Below are 26,628 nucleotides of genomic sequence, written 5' to 3' on the forward strand. Positions count from 1 at the left end.
GAACATATAAACAATGTTAGGTGTTATGCAAGGAGAACATATAAACAGTGTTAGGTGTTATGCAAGGAGAACATATAAACAGTGTTAGGTGTTATGCAAGGAGACATATAAACAGTGTTAGGTGTTATGCAAGGAGAACATATAAACAGTGTTAGGTGTTATGCAGAGGAGAACATATAAACAGTGTTAGGTGTTATAGCCAAGGAGAACATATAAACAGTGTTAGGTGTTATGCAAGGAGAACATATAAACAGTGTTAGGTGTTATGCAAGGAGAACATATAAACAATGTGAGGTGTTATGCAAGGAGAACATATAAACAGTGTTAGGTGTTATGCAAGGAGAACATATAAACAGTGTTAGGTGTTATGCAAGGAGAACATATAAACAGTGTTAGGTGTTATGCAAGGAGAACATATAAACAGTGTTAGGTGTTATGCAAGGAGAACATATAAACAGTGTTAGGTGTTATGCAAGGAGAACATATAAACAGTGTTAGGTGTTATGCAAGGAGAACATATAAACAGTGTTAGGTGTTATGCAAGGAGAACATATAAACAGTGTTAGGTGTTATGCAAGGAGAACATATAAACAGTGTTAGGTGTTATGCAAGGAGAACATATAAACAGTGTTAGGTGTTATGCAAGGAGAACATATAAACAGTGTTAGGTGTTATGCAAGGAGAACATATAAACAGTGTTAGGTGTTATGCAAGGAGAACATATAAACAATGTTAGGTGTTATGCAAGGAGAACATATAAACAGTGTTAGGTGTTATGCAAGGAGAACATATAAACAGTGTTAGGTGTTATGCAAGGAGAACATATAAACAATGTTAGGTGTTATGCAAGGAGAACATATAAACAGTGTTAGGTGTTATGCAAGGAGAACATATAAACAGTGTTAGGTGTTATGCAAGGAGAACATATAAACAGTGTTAGGTGTTATGCAAGGAGAACATATAAACAATGTTAGGTGTTATGCAAGGAGAACATATAAACAGTGTTAGGTGTTATGCAAGGAGAACATATAAACAGTGTTAGGTGTTATGCAAGGAGAACATATAAACAATGTTAGGTGTTATGCAAGGAGAACATATAAACAATGTTAGGTGTTATGCAAGGAGAACATATAAACAGTGTTAGGTGTTATGCAAGGAGAACATATAAACAGTGTTAGGTGTTATGCAAGGAGAAAATATAAACAGTGTTAGGTGTTATGCAGGGAGAACATATAAACAGTGTTAGGTGTTATGCAAGGAGAACATATAAACAGTGTTAGGTGTTATGCAGGGAGAACATATAAACAGTGTTAGGTGTTATGCAAGAACATATAAACAGTGTTAGGTGTTATGCAAGGAGAACATATAAACAGTGTTAGGTGTTATGCAACGAGAACATATAAACAGTGTTAGGTGTTATGCAAGGAGAACATATAAACAATGTGAGGTGTTATGCAAGGAGAACATATAAACAGTGTTAGGTGTTATGCAAGGAGAACATATAAACAGTGTTAGGTGTTATGCAAGGAGAACATATAAAAAGTGTTAGGTGTTATGCAAGGAGAACATATAAACAGTGTTAGGTGTTATGCAAGGAGAACATATAAACAGTGTTAGGTGTTATGCAAGGAGAACATATAAACAGTGTTAGGTGTTATGCAAGGAGAACATATAAACAGTGTTAGGTGTTATGCAAGAAGAACATATGTTCTAAATTATCTGCGACATTTGTGGCCGCTGGTGTGTCACACATATAAATTATCTTAGCCAGAGGCAGATGCTGTTGGGAATATATTAGCTTGCTGTATATGGTTGGTGGAGAATACAGTAGTTTAGCGTGTGGTGTATGGTTGGTGGATAATACAATATGTAGATTAGAGCGATGTGTATGGTTGGTGGATAATACAATATGTAGATTAGAGCGATGTGTATGGTTGGTGGATAATACAATATGTAGACTAGAGCGATGTGTATGGTTGGTGGATAATACAATATGTAGATTAGAGCGATGTGTATGGTTGGTGGATAATACAATATGTAGATTAGAGCGATGTGTATGGTTGGTGGATAATACAATATGTAGATTAGAGCGATGTGTATGGTTGGTGGATAATACAATATGTAGACTAGAGCGATGTGTATGGTTGGTGGATAATACAATATGTAGATTAGAGCGATGTGTATGGTTGGTGGATAATACAATATGTAGATTAGAGCGATGTGTATGGTTGGTGGATAATACAATATGTAGACTAGAGCGATGTGTATGGTTGGTGGATAATACAATATGTAGATTAGAGCGATGTGTATGGTTGGTGGATAATACAATATGTAGATTAGAGCGAGTGTGTATGGTTGGTGGATAATACAATAGTGTAGTTTAATGTGCTAAGTATGGTTGGTGTGCAATACAGCAGTGTATAACGTGTCGTATGTGTGGTCGATGCATAATACAGCAGTGTATAGGATGTATGTATGGTCGATGTATAATACAGCAGTGTATAGCGTGATGTATGTATGGTCGATGTATAATACAGCATTGTATAGCGTGTTGTACGTGTGGCTGGTCGACGTTGTATGTGTGGTCGATGTATAATACAGCAGTGTATAGCGTGTTGTATGTATGATCGATGTATATTACAGCAGTCTATTGGATGTATGTATGGTCGATGTATAATACAGCAGTGTATAGAATGTATGTATGGTCGATGTATAATACAGCAGTGTATAGCGCGATGTATGTATGGTCGATGTATAATACAGCAGAGTATAGCATGTTGTATGTATGGTCGATGTATAATACAGCAGTGTATAGCGTGTTGTATGTATGGTCGATGTATAATACAGCAGTGTATAGCGTGTTGTATATGTGTGGCTGGTCGACGATGTATGTGTGGTCGATGTATAATACAGCACTGTATAGCGCGGTGTATGTATGATCGATGTATAATACAGCAGAGTATAGCATGTTGTATGCATGGTCGATGTATAATACAGCAGTGTATAGAATGTATGCATGGTCGATGTATAATACAGCAGTGTATAGCACTGTATATGTGTGGCTGGTCGACAGAGGTGGTGCGCGCCGCGTCGCACTGCATCGACCAGGGTTGGTGCATGTACTGGGGCACCTCCCGCTGGTCGGCCGTGGAGATCATGGAGGCCTGGACGAACTGCCGCCAGTTCAACTGCATCACGCCCATCGTAGAGCAGAGCGAGTACCACCTCTTCTGCCGGGGCAAGACAGAGCTCTACCTCCCCGAGATGTACAACAAGATAGGTAAGTGTATGGTCACGCCACTGCAATCCCGTCCATAATGACCTCCCATACACCGTTTTTTAAACTGTCGTTTCTATGAAGAAGATGGGGGGTCATTGGTCGCTCATATCTATTTTTTTCTTTTTCTTTTAAGAGAAATTTTTTCTCTGGTTTTTGAGATAGATGGAAGATTGTGTTTAACGCGACTGTGGTGTTGCATTATCTTCACCTTATATATATATATATATATATATATATATATATATATATATATATATATATATATATATATATATATATATATATATATATATTAGTAAGTTATTTTTCAAGGCTCACACATCAACATGAAAATTACAGATATATATACATATATCTATCTATCTATCTATCTATCTATATATATATATATATATATATATATATATATATATATATATATATATATATATATATATATTTTATTTTTTTATTATACTTTGTCGCTGTCTCCCGCGTTTGCGAGGTATATATATATATATATATATATATATATACTTTGTCGCTGTCTCCCGCGTTTGCGAGGTAGCGCAAGGAAACAGACGAAAGAAATGGCCCAACCCCCCCCCCATACACATGTATATACATACGTCCACACACGCAAATATACATACCTACACAGCTTTCCATGGTTTACCCCAGACGCCTCACATGCCTTGATTCAATCCACTGACAGCACGTCAACCCCGGTATACCACATCGCTCCAATTCACTCTATTCCTTGCCCTCCTTTCACCCTCCTGCATGTTCAGGCCCCGATCACACAAAATCTTTTTCACTCCATCTTTCCACCTCCAATTTGGTCTCCCTCTTCTCCTCGTTCCCTCCACCTCCGACACATATATCCTCTTGGTCAATCTTTCCTCACTCATCCTCTCCATGTGCCCAAACCACTTCAAAACACCCTCTTCTGCTCTCTCAACCACGCTCTTTTTATTTCCACACATCTCTCTTACCCTCACGTTACTCACTCGATCAAACCACCTCACACCACACATTGTCCTCAAACATCTCATTCCAGCACATCCATCCTCCTGCGCACATATATATATATATATCTATATATATATATTTATATATATATATTTATATATATATTATATATTATATATATATATATATATTTATTATACTTTGTCGCTGTCTCCTGCGTTTGCGAGGTAGCGCAAGGAAACAGACGAAAGAAATGGCCCAACCCCCCCCCATACACATGTATATACATACGTCCACACACGCAAATATACATACCTACACAGCTTTCCATGGTTTACCCCAGATGCTTCACATGCCCTGCTTCAATCCACTGACAGCACGTCAACCCCGGTATACCACATCGCTCCAATTCACTCTATTCCTTGCCCTCCTTTCACCCTCCTGCATGTTCAGGCCCCGATCACACAAAATCTTTTTCACTCCATCTTTCCACCTCCAATTTGGTCTCCCTCTTCTCCTCGTTCCCTCCACCTCCGACACATATATCCTCTTGGTCAATCTTTCCTCACTCATCCTCTCCATGTGCCCAAACCACTTCAAAACACCCTCTTCTGCTCTCTCAACCACGCTCTTTTTATTTCCACACATCTCTCTTACCCTTACGTTACTTACTCGATCAAACCACCTCACACCACACATTGTCCTCAAACATCTCATTTCCAGCACATCCATCCTCCTGCGCACATATATATATATATATATTATATATATATATATTTTTTTTTTTTTTATACTTTGTCGCTGTCTCCCGCGTTTGCGAGGTATATATATATATATATATTTATATATATATATATATATATATATTTTTTTTTTTTTTATTACTTTGTCGCTGTCTCCCGCGTTTGCGAGGTATATATATATATATTAATATATATATATATATTATATCTTTATTTCCAACTGCCTGGACCTAGATAGTGAATCAGATCTCACCACTTCATGTTACATCTCCACCCGACAAACCACATCGTCATCTTTGATGCAATTCATAACTCTTACATTGTATCTTTGATGCAATTCATAACTCTTACATTGTATCTTTGATGCAATTCATAACTCTTACATTGTATCTTTGATGCAATTCATAACTCTTACATTGTATCTTTGATGCAATTCATAACTCTTACATTGTATCTTTGATGCAATTCATAACTCTTACATTGTATCTTTGATGCAATTCATAACTCTTACATTGTATCTTTGATGCAATTCATAACTCTCACATTGCATCCTTACGAATGATCCTTGAAGATAGTTACATAGACTTCCAAGCATATCAACTTCGAATGTCATAAAAGGACTGATTTCATATACATTAACTGCCTGTAGACAAAGCACTCCATTTCTTGTACTGACATTGTATGCAAAATCCAGTACCCAACCACCCATTTCCCCTTCCCATCTTTCTCATCTTCTGATGTCCCTTCTTGCACAACCTACCATGCTGACTTCTCCAAGTGCTAACACCATCCCTCATGCTGGTCCTGATAACTTTACTCCCACTCCATATTGTCCTGCAGGTTCCTCCACCTCCACTACCTATTCACAGGCCTCCAATTCTGCTCTTACCATCCATTCTGTTGTGCCATCCTCTAGGTTTGATCACAGAGGTAGCAACTTCAACCCAAGTTTATTATACACCGCACATCTGTCACACTGTACAACATGCCAAACATTCTCCTTTTTTCTGATGCTTGTTGAGCTGGAGAGGGGAGGCTTGATACTGCTTCCTGCAACTGTGCCAAGAACATTGCTGATGAACTCTAGAGAACCAGTAGCATTTGGACCAAAATTAAGAGACCCTACCAAAGACAGATCAGTGAGATTGTAAGAAATTTGAAGATGTCCACCAGAATGTATGCTACATTGTATATGACCAAGTATCCAATGCATGATGGTCATTTGATCTTTTAGTAATAGAGCACCTTGAATGAACCCGCAAATCTGTCACATGCCTACTTTTCATCTATTTTCTATCTACATCACATTACTCTCAGGGACCATCAAGCAAACCCTTGTCAATCATTACACTTTTAAAACCCAGTTTTGAAACCCATTCCTCAGTGAACTGTTAAGAAATATATTCATATCTTTATTTCCAACTGCCTGGACCTAGATAGTGAATCAGATCTCACCACTTCATGTTACATCTCCACCCGACAAACCACATCGTCATCTTTGATGCAATTCATAACTCTTACATTGTATCTTTGATGCAATTCATAACTCTTACATTGTATCTTTGATGCAATTCATAACTCTTACATTGTATCTTTGATGCAATTCATAACTCTTACATTGTATCTTTGATGCAATTCATAACTCTTACATTGTATCTTTGATGCAATTCATAACTCTTACATTGTATCTTTGATGCAATTCATAACTCTTACATTGTATCTTTGATGCAATTCATAACTCTTACATTGTATCTTTGATGCAATTCATAACTCTTACATTGTATCTTTGATGCAATTCATAACTCTTACATTGTATCTTTGATGCAATTCATAACTCTTACATTGTATCTTTGATGCAATTCATAACTCTTACATTGTATCTTTGATGCAATTCATAACTCTTACATTGTATCTTTGATGCAATTCATAACTCTTACATTGTATCTTTGATGCAATTCATAACTCTTACATTGTATCTTTGATGCAATTCATAACTCTTACATTGTATCTTTGATGCAATTCATAACTCTTACATTGTATCTTTGATGCAATTCATAACTCTTACATTGTATCTTTGATGCAATTCATAACTCTCACATTGCATCCTTACGAATGATCCTTGAAGATAGTTACATAGACTTCCAAGCATATCAACTTCGAATGTCATAAAAGGACTGATTTCATATACATTAACTGCCTGTAGACAAAGCACTCCATTTCTTGTACTGACATTGTATGCAAAATCCAGTACCCAACCACCCATTTCCCCTTCCCATCTTTCTCATCTTCTGATGTCCCTTCTTGCACAACCTACCATGCTGACTTCTCCAAGTGCTAACACCATCCCTCATGCTGGTCCTGATAACTTTACTCCCACTCCATATTGTCCTGCAGGTTCCTCCACCTCCACTACCTATTCACAGGCCTCCAATTCTGCTCTTACCATCCATTCTGTTGTGCCATCCTCTAGGTTTGATCACAGAGGTAGCAACTTCAACCCAAGTTTATTATACACCGCACATCTGTCACACTGTACAACATGCCAAACATTCTCCTTTTTTCTGATGCTTGTTGAGCTGGAGAGGGGAGGCTTGATACTGCTTCCTGCAACTGTGCCAAGAACATTGCTGATGAACTCTAGAGAACCAGTAGCATTTGGACCAAAATTAAGAGACCCTACCAAAGACAGATCAGTGAGATTGTAAGAAATTTGAAGATGTCCACCAGAATGTATGCTACATTGTATATGACCAAGTATCCAATGCATGATGGTCATTTGATCTTTTAGTAATAGAGCACCTTGAATGAACCCGCAAATCTGTCACATGCCTACTTTTCATCTATTTTCTATCTACATCACATTACTCTCAGGGACCATCAAGCAAACCCTTGTCAATCATTACACTTTTAAAACCCAGTTTTGAAACCCATTCCTCAGTGAACTGTTAAGAAATATATTCATATCTTTATTTCCAACTGCCTGGACCTAGATAGTGAATCAGATCTCACCACTTCATGTTACATCTCCACCCGACAAACCACATCGTCATCTTTGATGCAATTCATAACTCTTACATTGTATCTTTGATGCAATTCATAACTCTTACATTGTATCTTTGATGCAATTCATAACTCTTACATTGTATCTTTGATGCAATTCATAACTCTTACATTGTATCTTTGATGCAATTCATAACTCTTACATTGTATCTTTGATGCAATTCATAACTCTCACATTGCATCCTTACGAATGATCCTTGAAGATAGTTACATAGACTTCCAAGCATATCAACTTCGAATGTCATAAAAGGACTGATTTCATATACATTAACTGCCTGTAGACAAAGCACTCCATTTCTTGTACTGACATTGTATGCAAAATCCAGTACCCAACCACCCATTTCCCCTTCCCATCTTTCTCATCTTCTGATGTCCCTTCTTGCACAACCTACCATGCTGACTTCTCCAAGTGCTAACACCATCCCTCATGCTGGTCCTGATAACTTTACTCCCACTCCATATTGTCCTGCAGGTTCCTCCACCTCCACTACCTATTCACAGGCCTCCAATTCTGCTCTTACCATCCATTCTGTTGTGCCATCCTCTAGGTTTGATCACAGAGGTAGCAACTTCAACCCAAGTTTATTATACACCGCACATCTGTCACACTGTACAACATGCCAAACATTCTCCTTTTTTCTGATGCTTGTTGAGCTGGAGAGGGGAGGCTTGATACTGCTTCCTGCAACTGTGCCAAGAACATTGCTGATGAACTCTAGAGAACCAGTAGCATTTGGACCAAAATTAAGAGACCCTACCAAAGACAGATCAGTGAGATTGTAAGAAATTTGAAGATGTCCACCAGAATGTATGCTACATTGTATATGACCAAGTATCCAATGCATGATGGTCATTTGATCTTTTAGTAATAGAGCACCTTGAATGAACCCGCAAATCTGTCACATGCCTACTTTTCATCTATTTTCTATCTACATCACATTACTCTCAGGGACCATCAAGCAAACCCTTGTCAATCATTACACTTTTAAAACCCAGTTTTGAAACCCATTCCTCAGTGAACTGTTAAGAAATATATTCATATCTTTATTTCCAACTGCCTGGACCTAGATAGTGAATCAGATCTCACCACTTCATGTTACATCTCCACCCGACAAACCACATCGTCATCTTTGATGCAATTCATAACTCTTACATTGTATCTTTGATGCAATTCATAACTCTTACATTGTATCTTTGATGCAATTCATAACTCTTACATTGTATCTTTGATGCAATTCATAACTCTTACATTGTATCTTTGATGCAATTCATAACTCTCACATTGCATCCTTACGAATGATCCTTGAAGATAGTTACATAGACTTCCAAGCATATCAACTTCGAATGTCATAAAAGGACTGATTTCATATACATTAACTGCCTGTAGACAAAGCACTCCATTTCTTGTACTGACATTGTATGCAAAATCCAGTACCCAACCACCCATTTCCCCTTCCCATCTTTCTCATCTTCTGATGTCCCTTCTTGCACAACCTACCATGCTGACTTCTCCAAGTGCTAACACCATCCCTCATGCTGGTCCTGATAACTTTACTCCCACTCCATATTGTCCTGCAGGTTCCTCCACCTCCACTACCTATTCACAGGCCTCCAATTCTGCTCTTACCATCCATTCTGTTGTGCCATCCTCTAGGTTTGATCACAGAGGTAGCAACTTCAACCCAAGTTTATTATACACCGCACATCTGTCACACTGTACAACATGCCAAACATTCTCCTTTTTTCTGATGCTTGTTGAGCTGGAGAGGGGAGGCTTGATACTGCTTCCTGCAACTGTGCCAAGAACATTGCTGATGAACTCTAGAGAACCAGTAGCATTTGGACCAAAATTAAGAGACCCTACCAAAGACAGATCAGTGAGATTGTAAGAAATTTGAAGATGTCCACCAGAATGTATGCTACATTGTATATGACCAAGTATCCAATGCATGATGGTCATTTGATCTTTTAGTAATAGAGCACCTTGAATGAACCCGCAAATCTGTCACATGCCTACTTTTCATCTATTTTCTATCTACATCACATTACTCTCAGGGACCATCAAGCAAACCCTTGTCAATCATTACACTTTTAAAACCCAGTTTTGAAACCCATTCCTCAGTGAACTGTTAAGAAATATATTCATATCTTTATTTCCAACTGCCTGGACCTAGATAGTGAATCAGATCTCACCACTTCATGTTACATCTCCACCCGACAAACCACATCGTCATCTTTGATGCAATTCATAACTCTTACATTGTATCTTTGATGCAATTCATAACTCTTACATTGTATCTTTGATGCAATTCATAACTCTTACATTGTATCTTTGATGCAATTCATAACTCTTACATTGTATCTTTGATGCAATTCATAACTCTTACATTGTATCTTTGATGCAATTCATAACTCTTACATTGTATCTTTGATGCAATTCATAACTCTTACATTGTATCTTTGATGCAATTCATAACTCTCACATTGCATCCTTACGAATGATCCTTGAAGATAGTTACATAGACTTCCAAGCATATCAACTTCGAATGTCATAAAAGGACTGATTTCATATACATTAACTGCCTGTAGACAAAGCACTCCATTTCTTGTACTGACATTGTATGCAAAATCCAGTACCCAACCACCCATTTCCCCTTCCCATCTTTCTCATCTTCTGATGTCCCTTCTTGCACAACCTACCATGCTGACTTCTCCAAGTGCTAACACCATCCCTCATGCTGGTCCTGATAACTTTACTCCCACTCCATATTGTCCTGCAGGTTCCTCCACCTCCACTACCTATTCACAGGCCTCCAATTCTGCTCTTACCATCCATTCTGTTGTGCCATCCTCTAGGTTTGATCACAGAGGTAGCAACTTCAACCCAAGTTTATTATACACCGCACATCTGTCACACTGTACAACATGCCAAACATTCTCCTTTTTTCTGATGCTTGTTGAGCTGGAGAGGGGAGGCTTGATACTGCTTCCTGCAACTGTGCCAAGAACATTGCTGATGAACTCTAGAGAACCAGTAGCATTTGGACCAAAATTAAGAGACCCTACCAAAGACAGATCAGTGAGATTGTAAGAAATTTGAAGATGTCCACCAGAATGTATGCTACATTGTATATGACCAAGTATCCAATGCATGATGGTCATTTGATCTTTTAGTAATAGAGCACCTTGAATGAACCCGCAAATCTGTCACATGCCTACTTTTCATCTATTTTCTATCTACATCACATTACTCTCAGGGACCATCAAGCAAACCCTTGTCAAATCATTACACTTTTAAAACCCAGTTTTGAAACCCATTCCTCAGTGAACTGTTAAGAAATATATTCATATCTTTATTTCCAACTGCCTGGACCTAGATAGTGAATCAGATCTCACCACTTCATGTTACATCTCCAGGCAGTAATGGCTGCCAAGCCATCTCATGCCTGGTACCCTGCTTCAAGCAATATTCCACGTCGTTTTACGTACTTAATTGCTTAGGTGTCTGGTAGTGACCTGGACCTTTCCTGACTCAATCATTGACATATCCTTTGTTGTCTGTGTGTCTAATTTTGACATATCTTTCTTTACTCAGTTATTTCCTTACCCTTTGAGTTAATTGACACACCTCTGATAGAGACCCTAATGCTACCCTGCCATAGAAATCCATTAGGTCAGAACTCATCTCTTACCTCCTCCATCTTTCTTGTTTTGATACAGAATAATTTCTAAGGAGACATCCCTAAGCATAGAAAGAAGTCTTTTAACCATAGGGTAAGATGACAATCTAACAATTCCCCCAGTATATTCTTAAGATGACATTTTATGGTACAAATTCATTTTAATGGACTGCAGTACCTTTCTTTAAAACAGGGATTGTTTTCCTCGACTAATGATAACTAGTTAAGGATTGTAAACCCATGATTTGACCTCTTATGCTTGGATCCTGCTCGCCACCAGACACTACCATCCTACAGGATCAAGTCCTGTGCCCCAAACCTATCCATTCTACAACCCCAGTGAGCGGGATCCGATTGGCTAGTTTTTTCCTGTGTAGCATCATGTCCTACCAGTATGATAGCAGCACAGGGCAGTGTATCCTAGACCATAGAATGCTACTGCCCTGTGGCTACAAAAAAGAGCGGGATGAGAGTGCAGGGTTGTGCGCATGCTCAGTAGCACCTTTCAATTCTCTTCCTGCAGAAAAAGTACACCTCCTCCGTAAGTTGGAACGAGGACGAGACCCAGTCATCAGGGAACGTGAAGGATCAGGTAGGCTGTGGGTGGTGGGGCAAGTGATGCCTCATTTCACCCGCTTACTTGCTTACCTTGCTTCTCAGGGCTCCCCTGGTGACTCCAAGATGCTCTCACACTCATCCCTACTCAAAGAGGATGAACAGTCTTTCTAATGTTTCCGTGTAACTACAAGTAATAACACTCCATACATAAAGAAGCCGAGGATCTGTTGAAATACTGTGGTCTGAGCTCTGAAATGTCTATCAGTATTCGTATGAGCTAAGTTTGAATGTCTGTTCAGTAGATATTTCACTGAACTTATTTTAGTTTCTGCCACCATATCAGACTTAGACATAAGTAGAATGATTCCCTGAAGAGAGTCAGACATGAATATTAGAGAGTGTCTTGGTTCATAGCTACAGTATGTCCTGCTTAGGTTCTCCAGAGGACTTTAGTTTGCCACAGAAGCTAAACGGGCATTGAACTCATCTTAAGACTACAGTATGATGAACCATGTGCCATTCATACACTTTTTTACTTAAAAATCTTGATTCAGGTGGACAACACTTCCATGATTTTGATCATAGGTTTATGACTTTATTAAAATTGATATGCTGGGGAGTATTAAAGCCCAGCCTGTGTCATTTACAACTTTGCTCTTTAAGCACACTAATACAACCTTTGAGCATAATGGTATGAACCATGGGTTTAATGGCCTGTCCTTTGCTTTAATCCTCAAGAGTGAAATCAGAGGACAGGCTGTTGCATCTGAATGTCATTAATTCTCCAGGGTTACACTGTTATTCTCAAGAGAGAACGAAAAGTTAGATATATATGTATAAAATCATAATAGAAATAAATGACTGTACAAAGGAAACTTAAGTCATCTGGAAGCCTCAGCCAGGAAGGTTTTCCCCTAAGGTGAGGAGCGTGGGATGTGCATGCTGTGCTCTACCTTGAAAGGACAGAGGGAGAAATTCACTTGCTGCCATTACAAGCAAGTATAAGCTTTATGTATGAGTGATCTTAGCATGGTATTGAAAAAGGCTAACCAACTTAAGGCTGGAGTATAGGCTGATGGGATGGGAACTGGACCATGCTGGGACTCGAGTTGATATAAGACAAGTGTAATGAATCTCAGCAACTCATCCTGAAGTGCACCAGGCAGTTTTATGCCATTTACTTTACTGTCAAGTATATTTACCTTACATTTGTGTGACTTTGATTATTCTTTAACCCAAACAAATTTCTGAGCTGTGGAAATTGAAATAATATATTAAACAAGATATAGTTTGGTACTTTTCTTACCTAGAATGCAAAGATCAAAAACTGTACTTAAAGTTGTATCCATCCTTTTCATCTCTCTTTCTCTCAACTGGTGATAGTACGAAGGAGTCTGTACTCTCATACTTACTCTGATATTAATGTTTTCTGGTTGTAATGAAAATAAGCAGCAAAGGAATATATTCAGTACATTGATATTTTTTATGATAGAATTGTGGATTAAAAGCAGATGTTTTAAAGAAACATAGCACTTTGACAGTGTGAGGAAGATAATTGTTAACATTTGTATAAATTTGTAAATGTCATCCTGCACACTTAGTCACACATGATATCATTGATCCTGTAAAAGTGCTTCAGCTTTGTAATTTACCTGTAAGTAGAAGACCTGTAGTATGAAGTAGAATGTCTAGTAGCACACACGTTTAGATTATGTATTGATAACTGAGTACGATATTATATCATCCTTTGTCCAGTTGATATCCAAACTGGGGCACCAACCAAATTTTTAAGTTAGCCATTTCCTTAAATATTTTTTTTCTGACACACAGACAAATGTACATTACCTATGTATAAGTGTCCCTCAGTTCAACGCCATATCCTAACACTAACAACTGATACATCAATACATCCTACAGGGATACACCTGGCTAAAGGACAAAGCTGGGTCGGAAGATGGAAGGAAACAACAAGCCCGGCTGCGGGAATTGGCACAACTGGCTGACAGGTTGGGCTGTACATTGACACAGCTCTCTGTTGCTTGGAGCTTGAAGAATGAAAACCTCCACTGTGTCCTCATTGGAGCCACCACTGTAGAGCAACTCCTGGAAAACATCAATTCCTTGCAGGTGACTTGATTGGAGGGGCTGCACCCATCTTCTGGCTACTTTCACATTATGTACTCTTCCTGCCTTGGTTCTTTTTCATTTGCTGTCGCTCATTTTATCATTGTTAATCACTGTTGATAGATTACGTTTTATTCATTGATGCTGTCTTATTTCTCTGTTAGTCACTGTTGATGGATTATTTACTTTAGTTAGTTCTGTCTTCTTTTTTATGGTTTCTTGATTGTTTGTATTAGTCACTGTTGTTCACTTTGCTGTTGATGTTGTTGGACTACTTGTTTCTTGCTTTTGTTGGATGACTTGTGGTAGTCTGTATTGCTTGATTATGTGTGTTAGTCACTGTTTTGAGATTCCTTGTGCCAGTCGTTGTTGATGGATTACTTGAATTCGTTAGCGTTGGTGGACTATTTATCATTTGTTTATGTTGAATTATTTTATATGACTCATTGTCTGTGGCTTATCCATTAGGCACTGTAAAGTTTGATATGTTATCAGAACCTGTTACAAGAGAGTTCTTTTGGCTTTGTTGGTGCAGGTGTAGTTGTTTAACCTGTACCAGAGTTGATTGCTGTGGTCTGTGGAAGGAATTGGAAGATTATGTAGGAAGAAATCAGAAAGAGTAGGGGAAAGAACTGTTCCTTGAGAACTCTACGTAATATTTTCTTTTTTTTCCCCAGAAGAGCACCCATGGAAGGAATTCTTGGGTGAGGAGGTAAAGTAAGATAAGTTATTATGCCAGACACCTGAATATACCTGAAGCACAACTAAAGGGAAGAATGAACTGTTGGGTTGGCTGTTTGGTCCAAGACTGAAACAGAAGGCAGTTTGGTTCAGTACTACAACCTGTTACAGGATTATTTTCATGCCATTCACTGTTACCAGATTGCGTGTGTTTCTCGCTGGTGATGAGTTATTTCTTTAGTAGCCACAAGAGGTAGGTTATATTTGTTTCACTTGCTTAAACTGGATTTTTAGTTTTCAGTTCCTGTTGAAGAATTATCATTGTACTTCTTTCTGTTGCAGGATAATCTTTCTGCAAGTCACTGACCTGATTATTTTCATGCAAGTAAATGTTCCTGGGATACTTCAGTATCACTCACCCTTATGGAATTTTGTGTCAGTCACTGTTGTTCATTTCTTTGCTTTTGGGCTATTTTTTTTTTCACTCACTTTTGATGGGTTACTTATATAGTTTTCACCGTTGCTTTTTTTTTCCCCTGTTCACTGCTGTTGATTTAAACCTGTCAGCCACTACTACTGGGACTGTTTTCATGCATATCATTATTGCTAAGTTACTGCTGTCACTGAGTGTTGCTTAATTGCTTTTATGCCAGTTACTGTTGTTGGAAGTTGGGATACCACTGTTACCAGGTCATTTTTGTGCCACTTACTGTTTCTAGATTATTTATATGGAAGTCACTGTTGTTGGAATAGTTTTGTTCCAGTCTCTGCTGTAGAGTAGTATACTTGTGCTTGTCACTATTGCCGTACTTATGGTGCATTATTGTTGCTAAATTTTTTATGTAAATCATTGGGGTTAGGTTATTTTTTGAGTTATTCTTTATAGGTTTCTCCTGGGCCACTAACTAATGATTGTTTCCCTGTGTCCTCACTGTTTCTGGGTTATTTCTTTGTCACTTGCAGTAACTTAGCTATTTGTCAGTCATTTTGTTGGGTTTTTCTCTGTCAGTCACTGTATCTGGATTATTTTTGTACCAATCACTGTTTCTGAGTTACTTCTGTGCCATTCATTGTTGCTGTGTCATATCTGTCATTTACTATTCCTGAGTTAAATCTATATCATTGTAGCTGTACAACAAGCAACAGGAGCATATGTGAATCATAAAAGTAGAGGGCATTCCCAGGCATTACTTACCAACTACTTGACCCCTGATTACAGTGAATTAAGCCTTTAAGATTATTAATTTAGATCATTAATACAATGACTTAATCCCCTTTATATGATGTTTCAGTTTCTTGAACATGTTGACAGAACTCCTTAACATTAGTGATTTCACTTTTTTCGTTTAGATAGCATAAGTAAAGTTTGTCAAGTATGATAATGTGTGAAATGTTCACTTCATTCAAATTGCCCTGGAATGCAGGTGGTGCCCAAGCTGAAGCCGGACCACATTGCTGAGATGGAGCGCATCCTGGACAACAAGCCCATTCGTCCCCCAATGGTGTCAACACTAGCGCAGAGATGACAGGAGCTAGCAGCACAGGGGGTCGAGGAAGAGAGTGAGGAGGTAGTGTGTAAGTGTGAAAGAATTAATGATTAAGTGAGAATGAGAGAGAAAGAGAATGGGAGGGAATGAGAATAGAAAAGAGAAAATAAGATGCAAAGGCTTCATGCTGTTATAGTAATTAGACTTTTGAGACGCTTCTGTGAAAAGGCATACTTATTTTATGACCATGGCCCATATTTTCTAATAAGGATAACAGTGATTCTTAATCATTATTGGAAATACTTTTGTTCTAACTCCAATGGAACAATGCAATAATTGGTGTCTACATTTTCACATAGACACTCAGTAATCAGTATATTTCATTCCTTTAACTGTGGTAGTGCATTGGAATGTTAGTCCATATCCTCAGTCACAGTGATATGTTGTTAACTTGCCATAAGACTTTCCTTGGGAATTTCCTGTAGTTTGCATCTACTAATGGATGACATCATTAGCCTCCAATATTTGAAGTTCAAAGCTCACTTTTGGACCATAACTTCAGAATGCCATTGAAAATTTCTTTTAGAATTTGATGCTTATGTAGGCTCATACACTGAATATTAGGCAGCCATATCCAGGCACATGTGGTACCAGTTGGTATCATTAAGCAGTTATGTAGGTTCTTTCTTTGACTGTTTCCAGTTAGATACAGTGGATCAAGTGCCCATAACCTCATGGCTCATTCATATGTACCATCAGCTGCCTACTAAGGAAGTAAATTGTCTTTCACATCATTGCTGAATTCCGTAGTAATTTATTTCTAATACCAAGGTGAGTCTTTAAGTGAGATTTACATTTCCACTTATTCATCTATCTTCCACTGTACACAGTCGACAATCATTCACCTGGTATCTTCATGGATCTTTAGCACCCCTCTCATTTATCGTAAATTTAGTATGGTCTCAATAGTGCACTCAGAACAATCACTGGCTACCTAGCAACCCGAAACACTCACTACATTCACAGTGAAACAAAGACCTACTTCAACATGCTTGGCAATTCTATGCAACAGTATTAGACCCCTCTCACCCAAGCCACTTCATAACTAACCACCAACTACAAGTAGAGAGTAAAAGCTTATTCTTGCCTCACACATCAGTAACCTCTATTCACAGATTCCACCACTCCAACAAATATAACACTGACAAAACACATACACACTGAAAGAACTTGACAAGCACTAAATAGCCAACCTTCCAGCTCAGTTTTAAACTCCAACCCACCAGACATACACCCAACAGAAACCACACTCCCCAAACAAACTTGAGTCACACTCTCCTGCCAATGCTCTGGGCATCATCCATCCTTACAACACTACGAACACAGTTTTACCTTATCCTAAGACCCTTCATGCCCATAGTGCAAGTGCCATAAAGAAGACATTGAGCACTTGCTACTCAACTGCCATGCACTCTCTGCACACAGAAGCATGCTCACACATCACAACATTTTATAACCTGTGTTCATGAAATGCTGTAGGAGCCCCATATGTATAGAAGGGGCTTTAACCCCTATCCCTGGGGATAGGGGAGAAAGAATACTTCCCACATATTTCCTGCATGTCGTAGAAGGCGACTAAAAGGGGAGAGAGCAGGTGGCTGGAAATCCTCCCCTCTCGTTATTTTCTAATTTTCCAAAAGAAACAGAGAAGGGGGCTGGGTGAGAATATTCCTTCAAAGGCCCAGTCCTCTGTTCTTAACGCTCCCTCACTAATGCGGGAAATGGCGAATAGTATGAAAAAGAAAGAATATATATATATATATATATATATATATATATATATATATATATATATATATATATATATATATATATATATAAAGGCCGTTGTATACCTCGGTATGGCAGTGGCAGGAGAGAGTCTGTGTTGGTGCTGGGGATAGGGGAGAAAGAATACTTCCCACGTGTTCCCTGCGTGTCATAGAAGGCGACTAAAAGGGGAGGGAGCGGGGGGCTGGAAATCCTCCCCTCTCTTTTTTTTTTTTTTTCCAAAGGAAGGAACAGAGAAGGGAGCCAGGTGAGGATATTCCCTCAAAGGCCCAGTCCTCTGTTCTTAACGCTACCTCGCTAATGCGGGAAATGGCGAATAGTATGAAAAAAAAAAAGAAATATATATATATATATATATATATATATATATATATATATATATATATATATATATATATATATATATATATATAAAGGCCGTTGTATACCTCGGTATGGCAGTGGCAGGAGAGAGTCTGTGTTGGTGCTGGGATTTAAAAACTTTATGAATTATTTGCGCCTGATGAGGCAGATTGTCTTTGTGAAACATTTATTGTAGCATGTGGTGAAAAAACATGTTTAATAGAATTATTTGAACTGCTACCAGATTGTGATTTCACCTTCATATGAAATATTTGAACTCTGCAGGGAGGGAGTTTATATACATTTGTACAATATGGGGAGGATTTTACACTTATGGGTTCCATCTCTTGATCATTTCCTGCTGTCATATAACCATTCAAACTATTATATATACTGTTCATATTTAACACATTCTTTTTCAGTTTGTTTCTTTCATCCACTGCTTTTATACTATAAAAGCACTCCCTAACATCTTTTTTACAAGCTTCTTGCTTAATTTCAAGTTATGTCTCTTTTTGTCCTATCTCTACATCTTGCAAAGAACTATTCACTGTCTGCATCATCAGTCTGGTTTAACAACCTAAGGGTTGTGATCAGGTCACCTCTCACTCTTATCTCTTCCATGGTGAGTGGATTTAAGGCCTCAAGCTTTGCATGTGTTTGTATCTTTCTGTCTGTCTGTTTGTCTGCCTGAGTCTTGGTATAATTGCATTGTGTGGGTAGGGAGTTTTGAACTTATAGGGCCCCTCCACTCGAACTTTCTCTATTATCATGCGTGTTTTTAGATATATTTAAGATGTCTGTGTTAAACACATCTTCAGTCATTTTATTCCATTCATCCATCAGTTTTATATCACATTGTACTTTTTTACTTCTTTTTGAACAAGTTCCTTACTCAGTTTTATGCTATGTCCTCTGGTTGCTGTATTCCTACTTATCTCAAAGAACTGTTCTTTGTTCACATGATCGATCTCTTTAAAAAACTTAAACATCGTGATAAGGTCACCCTTCACTCCTTTCCTTCAAGATTGGCAAATGTAAAACCTTGAGTATTTTCCTGTAACTTAGCTGTCTTAATTCTGGAACTGCTTTTGTTTCACATCTCTGGACCTTCTGCATTAGTTCCTTGTGTATTGTGGTGACCATGCTTGTAAAAATATTTCCATATCCATATACTCGTGAATGTGTGTGTGTGTGTGTGTGTGTGTGTGTGTGTGTGTGTGTGTGTGTGTTTGTATGTGCATGTGTGTGCTTGTGAGTGTGCATCATTGGGAGAAATAATGTCTATAAAATGCACATGCTGTCTCAAATGTCAGTTTGAATGAACCTCATGAAAACTTGGATTCAAAGGCGTGAGAAAGTAACTTGTGAATTGAAATCTTTAGATAGTAGGGAACAGTATGTTCTCATAGTTTTGTTTTAATTTAGGATCATATATTGCACAGCAGTGTTGTCATCAGGAAGCAAAACAATTATTGTACTGTGGATAGCATTGTTCATGTAACTTAGAAGTGTTTACTTTGAGAAACAGACCAGTTAATCCTTGCTATAATCTTTGTCACTTATCATTGTCTTCAGGCTATATCTTTCTTAAGGTAGATGTAAGATATGATTTTGGCTCCTTTTCTAATGAAAAAATAAAGGAATTTTTATGATAAGCAATTGGCCTATGCAAACTAACCAAATATAATAAGTACAAATATACATAGACATTATCATTACCATGATCTTTTCCTCTCTTTCAGGAATCACCAGCTAAAACTCCTTTCTGTGCTATCATGTAAGAACTGCTCCCCTGTGCTGAACACCTACCATCTGGTCAATTTATGGACCACATACCTTGAAAAGGAATGTCAATTTAAAGATGTTGGAAATAAGAGTCTTGAAATAAATTTTTCTTCACTCCCAGTATTTCTTGTACAATAAAGTTCTCTTGACATTTGAGGAACTTACCTCAATCAAAATTGTTGTTATGTAAATGTGAATTTTCATTGTTTAAAGTAGATTTGATTCAACTCAAGATAACTCAGAAAGTAGGACTTTCTGTTTACCTAATCATATTGACTATTATACACCTCAGGTTTGTAGCCAGCAAGCTGAATGTGATAAGAATAAATTACAGCTTGTAATCAAAGTAAGAATATCTGAAATGTACTTAAACCATCAGTTGGTTTCAAAATAGAATAGACAAAAGAATATCATACTCCAAGGAAATACCTCATGATGGGGAATTCCATTATTATTGAAATTAAAGGCAAAGACTGTCACTTATATGGCCATTGGGCTTAAAACACTGATGCTAAAAATTGTATGAAATATAATATGCACAAGATCACCTATAGTGGTGAGAAGCCTTCCCTTTCTTTAGTGTGATCTGGGAACATGTTTTGTCTGAAATGGATATGGCATTAGAAAATCAAGAATTGACTTGTGAAACATAATTCCTTTTCCAAATATGGGTTCTCCATCTTTAAAATATATTTCTTCTTCTAACAGAAAAATTCATATAATGTTTGTTGGTTGTGAATATGGTTTAAGATTCATATACAACAAAATCTATGGGGAATACTAAGGCCTTAACACATTTTCTCTGTGAAAGATGCCACTGTTTCAGACAATTTCCAATTGTTCCTGTAACTGCCTTGGACTTATTTTTGTTTTCCATTACTTCAACATATTACTGTTTGCTAGACGTGTAAACTAGGTAAAATTACCAAACATCCAGTGATGTAAATTAGGAATTTATATACCTGTGTACTACAGAGTATGTGTGACATACTACATTTTAATTAATCTAAACTGGAATTGGTTTGCTCATAGTCATGATGTGACTACCACAATTTCTGTGGCATGCAACTAATCCATTAGTTAGTGGTTAGGATAGTCTTACTATCATTTAATCCAGATATATTTCATTGCATGATTTATTGCATTCAGAAATAACGATTTTAGAATTTTGATGTACAGCAAGATTCCCTGCTTATATTACCAAATAGTTCCACCCAAGATTCTCAATATTTTGAAGAGATTATTGGGTTTTCACTCATGATGATAGTTCTGTACAGTTGAAGCTAATGCCCATAACAAAAGTACATCTGCAGTTGCTTAAGAGTTTTATGTCACATCCCATGAACAACAAAAAATGCAATTCTTTATCGTCATTAATTTTTGTTAATTCCATTTAGTTTTGAATGCTATTTTACTTATCACTATATTCAGCCAAGAATGAATGGTTGTGGTCAGCAGATATTTAGTGCATTTCATTACTTTGCTGCTTTTTTTAAGCCAGTGTGCACTAATACTAGCAGAATGTAGGTGTTCAGTTGTTAAGTTTGCAGTTCTTGCACATAACCACAGATTCATTATTGATTCACAGTTTTATTAAGCTGATAGGACTTGGCAGAAGAGTGCCAGGGATCAGGGTGTGCAGCAGCAAAGGTAGAGAAGAGTAAAACCAGTGTCTGCAATAGCTACCTCATATATTTATGTGGTTTTCCATGTTATTGATGGACCTTTGTAATATGATAACCTTAACAGTTTAAGGTAATATTGTTTAGAATTTTCAACAGTTTCTCACCTAAACTGGTAATGTCAGAGCCATATAAATAAAAAGATTAAGTAACTAGAAATGAGCAGTCTTATAAATGTTATCTAGTTATATTTCATTTATATTGTGAATTTTTAGTTTTTCTACTACATCAAACTTATCGAACTGAGGTACTCCTGAGTGTAATTTCTATCTTGTACTGGGAATGCCTGAACAGCTCATCCTGACCTCTGGACACTGCTCCAAATCTTTGTCCAGTGAGCTGCTTAATCACTCATCTTTCTTTAATTCCCCCTTTTTTAATAAAAAAAAATATAGAAAAAAAGCAAGATGGTCATTACCATAGGAAATGCATCCTCTACTTTGTACAAACCTTCAAGTTTTGATGTGCTGTTGCAGTTATAACCAAGTTTGTTCACTCATTGTTGAAATAGTTATAGGCTGCATATCACAAGATACCCATATTCCCAATTTTTAGAGGGTTTAAGATTTTGTCACTTTTTGTGGTGATGTATTACAGATCACCTGATAAGAATATGTGCTTTACAAAGTTTGTGATATAAATACAATTTATATCTAATACTAAATAATGCTGTTATATCCTTGTTCTTATAGAACAAAAAAGGTGGAGTGCTTAAGAAAGTTTTTTATTATACCAATAAGATTAATAGTGACATTATCCTGAATTTGAACCTTGTGCCGTTTTGCAATGATCCAGGTCTTACTTCTTGCTGAGAAAATGTAACATTCTGGGATCCCCACACTGCACAAGGATTCAAGCAGTTTATTATGTGACTATTAACCCATTTAGGATATGTATTCCTTTTTTATTAAATGATTCACAAATCTCTTGTATCAAATATAGGTCTAGTAGATTACTTGATTACTTCAGCTGTAGTGTTAAGAATATTCGTATGATGAATGTTTTTTTGGTACTGATGAAAATTGTTGATGCAATCTATATGTGGTATTACGAAGCAAGTTTGGAATAAGTACAGTAATAGACACCTCACACATCATTTCATGGTCCTACAGGGATGATATCATATTTAATGGATTGCTTTTTGTAGCTGCAGGAGAGAAAATACTTGTTTGTGGTACTATGAATACTTGAAGACTGCCTGTATCTCCATAGTTCAGCTTAGGTTATAATTAGCCTGTTCCCTAGTGATAGGCTAATTCACCAATTTAGGGTTTGAATGCATGTTTTTACCCAAGTTACCATTTGAATATGCAAGTTAGTATAATGTTGATCCCTTTATATTTGTTCAGTAATGCTTATTTCCAGTTTCTTGAAAAAACATCCTTAATGGTACTGAAGTTTGACCTCCATCGATATCTCATTGAATAGACTTTCAGATTGTAGCCAAAATCATCAAAATGGTATGAAAGGAAAAAATGTTGGTCTGATGTTTTGGAAATGTTGATCTGACCTGTGGCCATTCTCAGAGAATGGGCTCTCTAATTATTGCCCTAATCATCAGAGTTGCAAATTTTTTTCTTTTAAGCATCAATATAAATTTTTGTGTAAGTTGATTAGCAAGTTACTGTGAACAGTTTGCTTCAAGTTGTCAAAAGTATATAAGTATATATAAGTTACCATAGTAGGTGAGTAAATATTAGCATCATTATAATCAAATCTTAAGCTGAAAACTGAAATAAGAGAAGCCTAAAGGGTAAGTATCATAAGTTGAAGGTTTTTATGTAACCACTGTTTGATTGTCAATATTTGTACGAGAACACATAGAATAGACTACCATGAATTGATTTTTATCACCATCCCTATTCACAGCTTTTACGATTTGCACAGATTGGTCATCCCAACATTATATATATGGTGTTATCAGACCCCACCTGCAGGGGTTACACTGCAAGTGAAAAGTTACTTTTAGCAAGGACGTATCATTGTCTGTTGACAAAACAGAGTATAGTTTTGTTAAAAACTTCCAGATTAAAGAAGTCCATCCTTCCCTACTCCTGAGTATAGGACACACTTTGAATTGTAAGAGCCTTAGATAAAGGGGTCCTGGTGGAACACCAGACTATCATTAAAAGAGGCCCTGGGGTATTTAAGAAGGTGGGAGACAGCAACAAAGTATAATAAATGATATAAATAGATAATATATAATATATACAGGAAACAACATCGTTAACCCCTGCTTCAGCAAGGTAGCACCAGGAAAACAGACAAAAAAGGCCACATTTGTTCACACACAGAGGTATAGATTCATGTAGGATACATATGAGAAACTCTCATATGTGTTTGAAATGTTCCAAATGCCTTAACTTCTAATATGGAAGATTAATTTTTTACTTTCTCCATCCCATTCATATTAATCAACTACATTTCCTCTGTAGTGTTCTGAAATAAGACAGTTTTAGTGTACATCTCAACAGCAGAGAATTATTTTTTCAGTATTGGTATCTCTCTACTTCAAGTGACCTCTCATTCCTTAGTCTCTTCAGTGTGCTTGCCCTTTACTATTTATTAGTCAAAAGGTGTGCAATATTCATACACACCCTGCAGGCCATTACTGTCACCAGACCTCCAAACATAAATGTCTGGACATCCATCAATGAGCTCTCTTCTAGGTACCTCCTCAACAACTTTTATTATAGCAACATATTACTTGTAACATTATAAGGACATTTGTTATGCAATTTTTCTGCAGGTTAAGCTTGACCTGTTGTTACTGAGATCATTAGATACACTTTTCCCACCTCTCATGTTACCCCAATGCATTGAACCTTTGCATATACCTGCCAGACCTTTGCATGATGGATCAACAGCCTACATTACTTGTACTACAACTGTGAACTACCCCTCTTCCCTCCTTGTCTTGTAGAACACCCTTCTCATGCTGGTTCTGCAACATACCCTCCCCATCTGACACTGCAGTCCATCCTTGTCCTGTTGTTCCTTCATCCTGCTTTTCCTATGCTGGTCCTGCAGTCTGCAATTTCGCTGTAAGTTGTGCATTATGCATGCCCACCTCTGGTGGTACTGCATCTCTTCATCCCTTGCTGATCTTGCAACCTTCCCTTCCCCTGAACTTGCTATAGCCTACACTCCTAATGCTGGTCGTGTAACATAACCATCCTCTGCTATTGTTGCACCTTATTTCCCCCTTCTTGATTCTGTATCCTAACCGTCCAATAAATATTGCAGCTTGTCCTTGTTTCCCTGGTAGTACAGCCTGTCCTCCCGGTCTCTTGCTTTACAGTATTGCCTACATATCCCATATTAAGTACACCATTGTATCTTACACCTGCTGGTACTTTACGCTTTCTGTTGACTTGTTCCCTCTTTCAGCTTACCTTCCACATGCTGGTACTCCATTCTACCATTCACATACATCTCCGTCAACATACCATCCGTCTGCTGATACATCAGCCTACCATTTACTTGATACGCCTTTCATCATACCATCCATCTGCTGGGGCACTTACTTGCTCTAGCTCCAGCCTAACTTTCATCAACTGGGCCTCCAGCCTACCATTCACCTCCTATCGTAGTTGACCACTCCCTTGCTACAGCTTCTCAGCTTATCATCCATAAGCTGGTGCTCAGCCTACCACACACTTGCTACCCATTCAGCATACCATCCATCAAGTGATATTCCAGGTTACCAATCACTTGCTTCTCCTGCAACCTACCTCCCACCCCCACTAGTACTCCACCTCATCATTTACTTGTTCATCCCTCAGATTTCCTTCAACTTGCCCAGGTTATCCTCCACCCACATATAAGCCTTGTCTAAGTTGGCTTCATGGCCACTAAAGTCACAGAAGGAACAGCATTGAGCTAGTATATGATTACAAAGTGCAATAGAAATTATCTTAAGTGCATAATATCTTTGTAATGAGGTTTCTCATACAATTTATCATATTTTCTGTATATGGCTTTCGAAATCTGTTAACAAGAAGTTGTTATAGATTCAGAGGGCACTTTTATTGGCATTATTACCCCCACTGCACCAGCCTTTATCTGGTCAAAAAGTGCCTCATATGTATAAAACTTAAACAGTACCTAATAGTCCTGTACTGTTCCTTCTTGATATTGTTATTATGTAGCATACTTAAGTCTGATATTGATTATTCACATTAATAAAAAGTTCCTTGAATTAATGATTTTTTTTTGCTTTATCCTTTGAATTAGCTACAGCAGAATTAACTTGCATTCATCAGATTGGTAAATTTGTGCTTGAAAGTGTTTTGATGATGGAAATATAACATATCTAAAATGGTAAATTTATGCTTAAAGTGTTTTGGTAATGGAAAAATAACATATCTAAAATTCACAAAAAATCACCATGCTGCATAGTGGAAGATGATCTGGTGTTCC

At 37.5% G+C, this 26,628-nt stretch overlaps 1 protein-coding gene across 1 annotated transcript in view; it reads left to right on the plus strand.

Annotated features, from left to right (window-relative positions):
* The window catches only part of Hk (potassium voltage-gated channel subfamily A regulatory beta subunit hyperkinetic), a 222,445-nt gene extending 196,038 nt beyond the window's left edge, over positions 1-26,407 (plus strand). Inside the window, exons 9-18 of the mRNA XM_071692804.1 lie at positions 3,074-3,310; positions 5,815-5,904; positions 7,369-7,458; positions 8,507-8,596; positions 9,613-9,702; positions 10,815-11,113; positions 12,238-12,306; positions 14,190-14,399; positions 16,502-16,645; positions 20,482-26,407. Coding sequence (XP_071548905.1) covers positions 3,074-3,310; positions 5,815-5,904; positions 7,369-7,458; positions 8,507-8,596; positions 9,613-9,702; positions 10,815-11,113; positions 12,238-12,306; positions 14,190-14,399; positions 16,502-16,603 — 1,277 coding nt within the window. The 3' untranslated portion in view covers positions 16,604-16,645; positions 20,482-26,407. The remainder of the gene's footprint in view (positions 1-3,073; positions 3,311-5,814; positions 5,905-7,368; positions 7,459-8,506; positions 8,597-9,612; positions 9,703-10,814; positions 11,114-12,237; positions 12,307-14,189; positions 14,400-16,501; positions 16,646-20,481) is intronic.
* Positions 26,408-26,628: the final 221 nt, after the last annotated feature.

The sequence above is a fragment of the Panulirus ornatus genome, chromosome 55 (assembly GCF_036320965.1).
Source record: "Panulirus ornatus isolate Po-2019 chromosome 55, ASM3632096v1, whole genome shotgun sequence".
In the NCBI taxonomy this organism is placed as follows: Eukaryota; Metazoa; Arthropoda; class Malacostraca; order Decapoda; family Palinuridae; genus Panulirus; species Panulirus ornatus.